The sequence below is a fragment of the Aquarana catesbeiana genome, linkage group LG02 (genome assembly GCF_042186555.1).
Source record: "Aquarana catesbeiana isolate 2022-GZ linkage group LG02, ASM4218655v1, whole genome shotgun sequence".
NCBI lineage: Eukaryota > Metazoa > Chordata > Amphibia > Anura > Ranidae > Aquarana > Aquarana catesbeiana.
In genome coordinates, this window is record NC_133325.1 from 82,786,010 (window position 1) to 82,799,746 (window position 13,737).

The 13,737-nt window shown below is 51.2% G+C and overlaps 1 protein-coding gene across 1 annotated transcript in view; it reads right to left on the reverse strand.

Moving 5' to 3' along the window:
• Nucleotides 1–8,044, reverse strand: part of PDGFD (platelet derived growth factor D) — a 392,123-nt gene extending 384,079 nt beyond the window's left edge. The window contains exon 1 of the mRNA XM_073613110.1: nucleotides 7,569–8,044. Within this exon, the coding sequence (XP_073469211.1) occupies nucleotides 7,569–7,680 (112 nt within the window). The 5' untranslated portion in view covers nucleotides 7,681–8,044. The remainder of the gene's footprint in view (nucleotides 1–7,568) is intronic.
• Between the last annotated feature and the right edge of the window lie 5,693 nt (nucleotides 8,045–13,737).

Consider the following 13,737-nt stretch of genomic DNA (forward strand, 5'->3'; position numbering starts at 1 on the left):
GCATGACCGTGCAATTGTCAGTTAAAGTAACGCAGTGCCAAAAAGCAAAAAATGGCCTGGTCATGAAGGCGGGTAAATCTTCCGGAGGTCAAGTGGTTTAATCCTGGAGTTGGGCTTTAACCATTTATTTCCACAGTGTCTATCTATCTATCTATCTATCTATCTATCTATCTATCTATCTATCTATGTTTTTCTTCAGCATCTGTCTTTCATACTTTATTGTATGTCTATCTCCTGGTCTTAAGTAATATTTATTTGCAGTAGCCCTCACTGCATCTTAATTAGTGCCAATTATGTGTATTACCATATCCCTTTGGCAGCACAATCAGACAGCTAAGCAAAGCTTAGTAAACTTATAATCAGTAAACATAGAGGCAGCACATAAGATAAGTTATCTTGGAACACGGTTCTAAGTGATTACACGAGTATTAGGCGCTTTCAGTCCAATGAAATCCAGCAAGGCAGCAATATAAACAGTGACTCAGGATTTTCCTGGCACATCCCAAACTTTCTAACAGAAATACCTGGCGACTTGTGAAATCTGAGCACCATGCGCATTTCTGTTACCCCCTCACATAGTTCACATTTTTGGAACCGTTTCTCCTTTTCAGCATTTCCATAGAGTGCCTGTGATTCCTAAGCCAAGGTTATCTCCCCTCACTCATAATCACTAAATAAAGCATCTTTGTAAAGGGCCGCTATTGTGCTCATGCAGCTGTAACCTCCAGTCTTGCAGCTTTCCAGACCCTACAATTCCTTGCTGGCCGATGATGTATGATGGGACTTTTAGTTCATCGGTTGATGAAGGATGACCTCAGAGATGTCAACCTAGGAATACATTTATAGCAGCCTTTATCAACCATTTTAACATGAAGGAACCCCTGAAATAACTTTCAGGTCTTGGGGAACCCCTGTAACTACAGCTCGTGGCACATTAGCATGAGTAAGTCATAAGAGAAGTAAAGGATTTTCTTTTCCCCCCCATAATACCTACCTAGATGGATGCAGCATCGGTCCGATATTGCACCTGTCCCCTGGTGCCTCTACACTGAGAACCGAGCGATCGAACATCGCTGATCACTCGGTTCTGACAGCTCCTCGAGCAGAGAGCAGGTGACTGTCAATCAGTAGCTCTCCGCTCTGCCTCCTCCTCGTTCACTGGAGCGCTGGGCTGTGGAGGGGCGGGGAGCGGCCATCTCAGGCTTTCAGCGGTGAGCCGAGAGGCTGAGACGGGTGTCATTCCAGGCACCTGGCGGATCCAGACTTCCATTGTCGGGATGATGCGGGGCCTGGACTGATTTCTGTGATGTCAGCAGAGAGCGGACTTTAGTCCGCTCTCTGCTGAAAATGGGTCACAGGGGTGCAAAACGAACTGCACTCCTGTGATCCATAGGAGATGTACAGTCAAACGAGCTTTGGCTATAGTTCTCCTTTAAGATATACCTCCTTATACTGGTGGTCAGTGACGTTCCCATTAGATGGTCAGTGGAGACAAGTTCCCGCAGATTGGTAGTATGTGGGAGAAGGAACCCCTATACATGATCGTGGGAAAAAAGCTACCTACATTTGTGATCAGTGGGAAGAATTCTCCTTACATTTGTGATCAGTGGGAAGAATTCTCCTTACATTTGTGATCAGTGGGAAGAATTCTCCTTACATTTGTGATCAGTGGGAAGAATTCTCCTTACATTTGTGATCAGTGGGAAGAATTCTCCTTACATTTGTGATCAGCGGGAAGAATGCTCCTTACATTTGTGATCAGTGGGAAGAATTCTCCTTACATTTGTGATCAGTGGGAAGAATTCTCCTTACATTTGTGATCAGTGGGAAGAAAGCGGCTTATATTTGTGGTCAGTGGGAAGAATGTTCCTTACTCTTTACAGTTGTGGTCAGTGGGGGAAATGTTCCCCATACAAATAGCTAAAAAAAAGTAATTGGGCTCAGTTTTTCCTTGTGAAGAATACTCCTTACATTTGTGATCAGTGGGAGGAATGCTCCTTACATTTGTGACCAGTGGGAGGAATTCTCCTTACATTTGTGACCAGTGGGAGGAATGCTCCTTATATTTGTGATCAGTGGGAGGAATTCTCCTTACATTTGTGACCAGTGGGAGGAATGCTCCTTATATTTGTGATCAGTGGGAGGAATTCTCCTTACATTTGTGGTCAGTGGGAGGAATTCTCCTTACATTTGTGGTCAGTGGGAGGAATTCTCCTTACATTTGTGGTCAGTGGGAGGAATGCTCCTTACATTTGTGGTCAGTGGGAGGAATGCTCCTTACATTTGTGATCAGTGGGAGAAATTCTCCTTACATTTGTGGTCAGTGGGAGGAATTCTCCTTACATTTGTGGTCAGTGGAAGGAATGCTCCTTACATTTGTGATCAGTGGAGGGAATGTTTCTTACGTTTGTGGTCAGTGGGAGGAATGCTCCTTACATTTATGGTCAGTGAGAGGAATTATCCCTAAATTTATGGTCAGTGGGAAGAATGCTTCTTACATTTATGGTCAGTGGGAGGTAAGGATGAGCTCCAGCGTGTTCGCATGCTGCAAGTGCAGAGCCCGCCAGGAACTCGGCACTGCACAGTGCTAATCACAAGCAGTGAGACATTTCCCGATGTGCGACTGCAGAGATCGGGAAATGTCTCACTGCCTGTGATTAGCGCAGCGCATTGCCGACTTCCTGGCGGGCTCGGCACGTGCAGCATGCAAACACGCCAGAGCTCATCCTTAATGGGAGGAATTCTTCTTACATTTGTGCTCAGTGGGAGGAATGCTTCTTATGCCGCGTACACACGAGCGGACTTTACAGCAGACTTTGTCCTGCGGACTTTTCGACGGACTTTACGACGGACTTTCCGAACGAACGGACTTGCCTACACACGATCAACCAAAGTCCGACGGATTCGTACGTGATGACGTACAACTGGACTAAAACAAGGAAGTTCATAGCCAGTAGCCAATAGCTGCCCTAGCGTCGGCCTTTGTCCGTCGGACTAGCATACAGACGAGTGGACTTTTCGACTGGACTCGAGTCCATCGGAAATATTTGAAACATGTTTCATTTCTAGGTCCGTCAAACTTTTGGGGAAAAAAAGTCCGCTGGAGCCCATACACGATGGAATTGTCCGACAGACTCAGGTTCGCCGGACCAAGTATGCCGTAAAGTCCGGTCGTGTGTACGCGGCATTACATTTATGGTCAGTGGGAGGAATGATCCTTACATTTATGGTCAGTGGGAGGAATGCTCCTTACATTTGTGATCAGTGGGAGGAATGATCCTTACATTTATGGTCAGTGGGAGGAATGTTTCTTACATTTATGGCCAGTGGGAGGAATGATCCTTACATTTATGGTCAGTGGGCGGAATGTTTCTTACATTTATGGCCAGTGGGAGGAATGATCCTTACATTTATGGTCAGTGGGAGGAATGCTCCTTACATTTGTGATCAGTGGGAGGAATGTTTCTTACATTTGTGATCAGTGGGAGGAATGCTCCTTACATTTGTGGTCAGTGGGAAGAATGCTTATTACATTTGTGATCAGTGGGAGGAATGCTCCTTACATTTGTAATCAGTGGGAGGAATGCTTCTTACATTTGTGGTCAGTGGAAGGAATGCTCCTTACATTTGTGATCAGTGGGAGGAATGCTTCTTACATTTGTGATCAGTGGGAGAAATGCTCCTTACATTTGTGGTTAGTGGGAGGAATGCTCCTTACATTTGTGATCAGTGGGAGAAATGCTCCTTACATTTGTGGTCAGTGGGAGGAATGCTCCTTACATTTGTGGTCAGTGGGAGGAATGCTCCTTACATTTGTGGTTAGTGGGAGGAATGCTCCTTACATTTGTGGTTAGTGGGAGGAATGCTCCTTACATTTGTGATCAGTGGGAGAAATGCTCCTTACATTTGTGGTCAGTGGGAGGAATGCTCCTTACATTTGTGGTCAGTGGGAGGAATGCTCCTTACATTTGTGGTCAGTGGGAGGAATGCTCCTTACATTTGTGATCAGTGGGAGGAACGCTTCTTACATTTGTGATCAGTGGGAGAAATGCTCCTTACATTTGTGGTTAGTGGGAGGAATGCTCCTTATATTTGTGGTCAGTGGGAGGAATGCTCTTCATACAATTAGCTAAAAAGATATAAAGGGTCAGCAGTTACTTATCTGAGAGTCATACATTTCTGATTTCTCAAGAAACCCCTAGCAACATCTGGAGGAACCCTAATGTTCCACGGTATCCTCGATGAGAAAGGCAGGTGCATAGGTTGAATAGAAAGTGGCACGTGCTGCGGCACAAACTGGGTGTGGTTATATCATGTAAGCGGTGGGACTTAAAAAGCAGTACTTTGTCACTTTTACATACAAAAAACAAAAAAGAGAGAATTATATCCAGTGTATATAAATGACATGCTGCAATCTCCGTAAATAAACGTTGTCAGTATTCCAGTAACAGAAACCAAAACAGCAAAACAAACCAAAATAAGAAAAATAAACCTTTACTGCACGTTAAACTGTTTTGCAAAATATGGAACACCTAAAATGCTGAAAGGAGAAGATCTCTGGTCAATAAAGGGGAATAAAGGGAGATTTGTACATCTTGCAGGGTGAGACTTTGTAAAATTTAGGCTGAGTTGACATTACTGTGACCTGTAGAGACGGCTCTGTTCCCTATAAAAGCCTCATGCAGAAGAAATGCTGCTTTTAGAGGCTTTTTTCTTTTTTTCTTATGCCTCTGAAGACCACTCTATATTAGCAAATGTCTCCATAAACATTTTGGCATCTAGATTCGTACTTAGGAGCAATGTTTAGGGGCATGAAAAAATGCCCCAAAACTGCGTTTGGCGAGATGCTTACTGGCATACTTTACGCACATATACAGTAAACACACATAAATGTACGTGAATGCATTCTAGTGGCTAGAATAAATTAATATTTTACCCACTGAGTTTACACGCATATGCTTCTAAACGCCATACGCCTGTTAAAATGCTTAAACGTGCGTAATTAAGAGCCAAAACAAGCATGTTTTAAAGGGGAAGTTTGGGGTTCAAAAAACAAAACAAAAAAAAACATACAGTACATACTTACTTCCATACCGATGCTGCAGCTGCTTGGTTTTCACAGAGAACAGTGACTGTCAGTTACCGCTCTCTGCTCTGCCTCTCTAGTGCTCACTGGAGTGCAGGACTGGTACGAGGGTGGGAGCAGCTGGCTCAGGCTCTCAGTGGCGTGCTGAGAGGCTCGGCCAGCTGCCAATTAGGCATCTGGGTGAATCCCTACATTATTGTTGGGATACATCCAGAGGCTAGAGTGGCTCTGTGATGTCAGCCGACAGCGGGCTGATTCTGGTTCACAGAAGAGCACAAGTAAGTGCACTCCTGTGACCCATACAGTTTCTGGCAGAAAGATCCAGCATACATAGAAGTATTTTACCATGCCCATGTGCATGAGGCCTAATGCTCTTGCACATGGGTGGCTGAGTCCCTTCACCGGAATTCCCAAATGTATTTATTAGCCTGGACAGCCCAGGTGAAGTGTACAGCCTCTCTCTGATATGAGTGTGCATAGCTGTACTCATGTATACAGCAGTGCTATACCAAACACAAGTGCAGCGTACGAGCGTTACAAACTAGGGGTTGACCAAGCAGAGCAAACACGTTGGGAATTACACTGAACAGGCTCAGCCCCCTGTGTGTAAGAGCTCTTAGAGGTCCTTTCTCACCTTTAGACCCCAGGTCCCTATTGGGAGAGGAAAGTTAGTTTACAATTTTGAGGGAAAGGGGTGGGATATATACACACATGTGCCCTACAGCATTCATTTTCCGAAAGCTCATAAAATGTGCATGGGGCACATAAATCTATTTTATGGGAAGCTTGTGTGGAAGAATTGAGAAAAAGAAATTGCTAAATAAAAGTATAAATCTAAAAGTAAGTTGACAGTATGCAAGAATGCTCTCCACGGCTCCCATTAAATAGAGGCAATTCTTTATACAAGGAGTGTGGGGTGATGTCAAGCTGGTGGATTTAATTAAAGCAAATTCACCATTCACCTTTCTTGCCCACTCTTTCATGAAATGAAGAAGAAGAAGAAGAAGAAGGAGAAGGAGAAGGAGAAGAAGAAGAAGAAGAAGAAGAAGAAGAAGAAGAAGAAGAAGAAGAAGAAGAAGAAGAAGAAGAAGCAGAAGAAGAAGGAGAAGGAGAAGAAGAAGCAGAAGGAGAAGGAGAAGGATCTTCTGGTGTGTGAGAACTTTATGTCATTCCTTCACATAAGAATGACTGTGTCATTAAAGTGGAGCTAAACCCATTAAATGTCACAGTTGCTTGCGTTCCCCACCAAGCTGTCAAAACATCAAATGGCTTGGTTATAACTGGTACCATGGAAACTTCAGATGAAACAGAAGCTAAGATGGCAGCTCCCTTGGACCATCCGACACTGGTCTGCACAGATCCACCATTAGGACAGACTTTACGCAAATATTTTTTTTAGAGGAACCCTTCAAATAATTTCCAGGTCTCAGAGAACTTCTGCTGCTAAGAATAAATGAATCGGAAGTCATTGGGAAACTGTCACTTATATTGATGGTCAGAAGAATACCTCCTTAAAGGGGGCTAAAATTGATCATTGGCGCTGGCTCTCCCAAGTGGCGATGTAGCTGCAACTATCCAGACAACATCGGATGGGAGGGCAATTAGCTAAAAGAACCCCTAGACACATGTCAGGGAACACTGGAGTTCCACAGATCCCTGGTTGGAAATGGCTGCTTTAGGAATAACAGTACCTGGGACTCTGGCCCATAACAGCCAATCAAGCTTCAACCTTTTAATGAGACAAGGGATGTGGTTGCCATAGGCAACAAATCTCCACGAGACAACCTGCACAAGTAAGCCATTAGGAAATAACAGCACCTTGGGACTGGTGTTCATGCCAGGCAATCAAGTCCCAACTTTACAATGAGACCAAGGGATGTGGGATGCAACAGGTCCAGTAAAACAAGGGATGAGGTTGCTATGGGCAACAGGTCTAATGAAACAAGGGATGTGGTTGCTATGGGCAACAGATCCAGTAAAACAAGGGATGCAGTTGCTAACAGCAAAAGGTCCAATGAAACAGGGAATACATGGCCCCATACACACTATTAGATTTTCTGAAGGTTTTTGGTCTTTAGATTTACCAAAACCATGTAGTGCAAGGGCCTGTCTGATTGCATACAAATTAAAAACGTTAAGGTTTAACCTCATATTATATGGTTTTCATAAATCTGAAGACAAAAATCTGCAGAAAATCTAATGGTGTGATGTATGGGGTCTTAGTATGGGTAACAGGTCCAATCAGACCAAAGGGTTGTGGCTGCTATTGGCAACAGGTATAATAAAAGAAGGGAATTGGTTGCTATGGACAATAAAACAAGGGATGTGGTTGCTATGGACAACATGTCCTCATCATCACACACAGCATGCATGGGATGGAATGGCTCATAGTACATCTCTCTCTCTTTCTCTGATAGAATATTAAAAGTCTCAGCATCCCAAACTTCCCGGCTCAGAAGGAAAGTCCCCCCGGGGCACCTACCATCTCTTCTCAGGCTGGACGCTCTCAGGCTCTTCAGACCTCCAGGTTGGGAAGACAATCCCCGACTGCAAAAGTTTGCAAAGACGATGGTGAAAAGCCACGGCCACTGCATTGGAGCTCCTCCGGTGTCCGGGGTGAGGCGAGTCAGGTAAAGCGCCCGGGACGAGCCGACTCCTCCGCTGGAGCGCTGAGCGGGTCAGAGGAGAGCTGTGCTGCGGGAGGGAAGGAAGGAGTGCGGGAGGAAAGGAGTGCGGGAGGTGTTCAGCAAGGCAGAGTGTGGAGAGAAGTCAGTGGAGGGGACAGCCGGATCTCTCAGGAGTTTGCAGGCAGCTGGTGTCTAGAGTTGGTGAGGCTCCCCCTGTACAGCCTGCATATCTGTACAACACAGCACATTGCTGGCTGCTAAACGTTCCCCCCACTGTACACACCGAGAGAGAGAGCAGACTGTGTGTAAGAGAGAGAGAGGAGGAAACAGGAACCTCAGGAAAACTAATCACATCCCCCCCCCCCTGAACACTCCATACCCTGCACACTCCATACCCTACACACCCCCACCCTACACACTCCATACCCTGCACACCCCCACCCTGCACACTCCATACCCTGCACACCCCCACCCTGCACACTCCATACCCTGCACACCCCACCCTACACACTCCATACCCTGCACACCCCCACCCTACACACTCCATACCCTGCACACCCCCACCCTGCACACTCCATACCCTGCACACCCCCACCCTACACACTCCATACCCTGCACACCCCCACCCTGTACACTCCATACCCTGCACACCCCCACCCTACACACTCCATACCCTGCACACCCCACCCTACACACTCCATACCCTGCACACCCCCACCCTACACACTCCATACCCTGCACACCCCCACCCTACACACTCCATATCCTGCACACCCCCACCCTACACACTACATACCCTGCACACCCCCACCCTGCACACTCCATACCCTGCACACCCCCATCCTGCACACTCCATACCCTGCACACCCCCACCCTGCACACTCCATACCCTGCACACCCCCACCCTACACACTCCATACCCTGCACACCCCCACCCTGCACACTCCATACCCTGCACACCCCACCCTACATACTCCATACCCTGCACACCCCCACCCTACATACTCCATACCCTACACACCCCCACCCTACACACTACATACCCTGCACACCCCCACCCTGCACACTCCATACCCTACACACCCCCACCCTACACACTCCATACCCTACACACCCCCACCCTACACACTCCATACACTGCACACCCCCATCCTGCACACTCCATACCCTGCACACCCCCACCCTACACACTCCATACCCTGCACACCCCCACCCTACACACTCCATACCCTGCACACCCCCACCCCCTGCACACTCCATACCCTACACACTCCATACCCTCCACACACCCACCCTGCACACTCCATACCCTGCACACTCCATACCCTGCACACTCCATACCCTGCACACCCCCACCCTACACACTCCATACCCTGCACACCCCCACCCCCTGCACACTCCATACCCTACACACACCCACCCTGCACACTCCATACCCTGCACACTCCATACCCTACACACCCCCACCCTGCACACTCCATACCCTGCACACCCCCACCCTGCACACTTCATACCCTGCACACCCCCACCCCCTGCACACCCCCACCCTACACACTCCATACCCTGCACACCCCCGTCCTACACACTCCATACCCAGCACACCCCCACCCTACACACTCTATACCCTGCACACCCCCACCCTGCACACTCCATACCCTGCACACTCCCACCCTACACACTCCATACCCTGCACACCCCCACCCTACACACTCCATACCCTGCACACCCCCACCCTACACACTCCATACCCTACACACTCCATTCCTTACACACTACATACCCTGCACACCCCCACCCTGCACACTCCATACCCTACACACTCCATACCCTGCACACCCCCACCCTACACACTCCATACCCTGCACACCCCCACCCCCTGCACACTCCATACCCTACACACTCCATACCCTACACACACCCACCCTGCACACTCCATACCCTGCACACTCCATACCCTACACACCCCCACCCTGCACACTCCATACCCTGCACACTCCATACCCTGCACACCCCCACCCTATACACTCCATACCCTGCACACCCCCACCCCCTGCACACCCCCACCCTGCACACTCCGTACCCTGCACACCCCCCGCCCTACACACTCCATACCCAGCACACCCCCACCCTACACACTCCATACCCTGCATATCCCCACCCTACACACTCCATTCCCTGCACACTCCATACCCTGCACACCCCCACCCCCTGCACACTCCATACCCTGCACACCACCACCCTACACACTCCATACCCTGCACACCCCCACCCTACACACTCCATACCCTGCACACTCCATACCCTACACACCCCCACCCTACACACTCCATACCCTACACACTCCATACCCTGCACACCCCCACCCTACACACTCCATACCCTACACACCCCCACCCTGCACACTCCATACTCTGCACACCGCCACCCTGCACACTCCATACCCTACACACCCCCACCCTACACACTCCATACCCTACACACTCCATACACAGCACACCCCCACCCTACACACTCCATACCCTGCACACCCCGACCCTACACACTCCATACCCTGCACACCCCCACCCCCTGCACACTCCATACCCTGCACACCCCCACCCTACACACTCCATACCATACACACTCCATACCCTACACACCCCCACCCTACACACTCCATACCCTACACAATCCATGCCCTCCACACCCCATACCCTACACACCCCCACCCTACACACTCCATGCCCTGCACACCCCCACCCTGCACACTCCATACCCTGCACACCCACACCCTACACACTCCATACCCTGCACACCCCCACCCTGCACACTCCATACCCTGCACACCCCCACCCTGCACACTCCATACCCTGCACACCTCCACCCTACACACTCCATACCCTGCACACCCCCCACCCTACACACTCCATGTCCTTCACACCCCCACCCTACACACTCCCACCCTACACAATCCATACCCTGCACACCCACACCCTACACAATCCATGCCCTGCACACCCCATACCCTACACACCCCCACCCTACACACTCCATGCCCTGCACACCCCCACTTTGCACAATCCATCTGCACACCCCCACCCTGCACAATCCATGCCCTACACACTCCATGCCCTGCACACCCCCACCCTGCACACTCCATGCCTTGCACACCCCCACCCTGCACACTCCACGCCATGCACACCCCAACCCTGCACACTCCATGCCTTGCACACCCCCACCCTACACACCCCCACCCTGCACACTCCATGTCCTGTACACCCCCACCCTACACACCCTGCACAATCCATGCCTTTCACACCCCCACCCTACACACTCCATGCACTACACACCCCCACCCTGCGCACTCCATGCCCTGCACACCCCCACCCTACACAATCCATGCCCTGCACCCCCCCCACCCTACACACCCCCACCCTACACACCCTGCACAATCCATGCCCTGCACACCCCCACCCTACACACTCCATGCCCTGCATAACCCCACCCTGCGTACTCCATGCCCTGCACACCCTCACCCTACACAAATCCATGCCCTGCACACCCCCACCCTACACACCCCCACCCTACACACTCCATACCCTGCACACCCCCACCCTACACACTCCATACCCTGCACACCCCCACCCTGCACACTCCATACCCTGCACACCCCCACCCTACACACTCCATACCCTGCACACCCCCACCCTACACACTCCATACCCTACACACCCCCACCCTACACAATCCATACCCTGCACACCCCCACTCTGCACAATCCATACCCTGCACACCCTCACCGTACACAATCCATACCCTACACACCCCCACCCTGCACAATCCATACCCTACACACCCCCACCCAACACACTCCATACCCTGCACACCCCCACCCTACACACTCCATACCCAACACACCCCCACCATGCACAATCCATACCCTACACACCCCCACCCTACACACTCTATACCCTGCACATCCCCACCCTGCACGCTCCATACCCTGCACACCCCCACCCTGCACACTCCATACCCTGCACACCCCCACCCTGCACACTCCATACCCTGCACACCCCCACCCTGCACACTCCATACCCTGCACACCCCCACCCTACACACTCCATACCCTACACACTCCATACCCTACACACCCCCACCCTACACACTCCATACCCTGCACACTCCATACCCTACACACCCCCACCCTGCACACTCCATACCCTACACACTCCATACCCTACACACCCCCACCCTACACACTCCATACCCTGCACATCCCCACCCTACACACTCCATACCCTACAAAGTCCATACCCTACACACCCCCACCCTGCACACTCCATACCCTACACACTCCATACCCTACACACCCCCACCCTGCACACTCCATACCCTACACACTCCATACCCTACACACCCCCACCCTACACACTCCATACCCTGCACACCCCCACTCTGCACACTCCATACCCTGCACACCCCCACCCTACACACTCCTTACCCTACACACCCCCACCCTGCAAACTCCATACCCTACACACTCCATACCCTACACACCCCCACCCTGCACACTCCATACCCTGCACACTCCATACCCTACACACCCCCACCCTGCACACTCCATACCCTGCACACCCCCACCCCCTGCACACTCCATACCCTGCACACCCCCACCCTGCACACTCCATACCCTGCACACCCCCACCCTACACACTCCATACCCTACACACTCCATACCCAGCACACCTCCACCCTACACACTCCATACCCTGCATATCCCCACCCTACACACTCCATACCCTGCACACCCCCACCCTACACACTCCATACCCTGCACACCCCCACCCCCTGCACACTCCATACCCTGCACACCACCACCCTACACACTCCATACCCTGCACACCCCCACCCTACACACTCCATACCCTGCACACTCCATACCATACACACCCCCACCCTACACACTCCATACCCTACACACCCCCACCCTGCACACTCCATTCCCTGCACACCCCCACCCTGCACACTCCATACCCTGCACACCCCCACCCCCTGCACACTCCATACCCTGGACACCCCCACCCTACACACTCCATACCCTACACACTCCATACCCAGCACACCCCCACCCTACACACTCCATACCCTGCACACCCCCACCCTACACACTCCATACCCTGCACACCCCCACCCCCTGCACACTCCATACCCTGCACACCCCCACCCTACACACTCCATACCCTACACACTCCATACCCAGCACACCCCCACCTCACACACTCCATACCCTACACACTCCATACCCTGCACACCCCCACCCTACACACTCCATACCCTGCACACCCCCACGCTACACACTCCATACCCTACACACTCCATACGCTCCACACTCCCACCCTACACACTCCATACCCTACACACTCCATACCCTGCACACCCCCACCCTACACACTCCATACCCTGCACCCTCCCACCCTACACACTCTATACCCTGCACACCCCCACCCTACACACTCCATACCCTACACACTCCATATCCTACACACCCCCACCCTACACACTCCATACCCTGCACACCCCCACCCTACACACTCCATACCCTGCACCCTCCCACCCTACACACTCTATACCCTGCACACCCCCACCCTACACACTCCATACCCTACACACTCCATACCCTGCACACCCCCACCCTACACACTCCATACCCTGCACACCCCCACCCTACACACTCCATACCCTGCACACCCCCACCCTACACACTCCATACCCTGCACACCCCCACCCTACACACTCCATACCCTGCACACCCCCACCCTACACACTCCATACCCTACACACTCCATACCCAGCACACCCCCACCTCACACACTCCATACCGTACACATTCCATACCCTACACACTCCATACCCTGCACACCCCCACCCTACACACTCCATACCCTGCACACCCCCACGCTACACACTCCATACCCTACACACTCCATACGCTCCACACCCCCACCCTACACACTCCATACCCTACACACTCCATACCCAGCACAC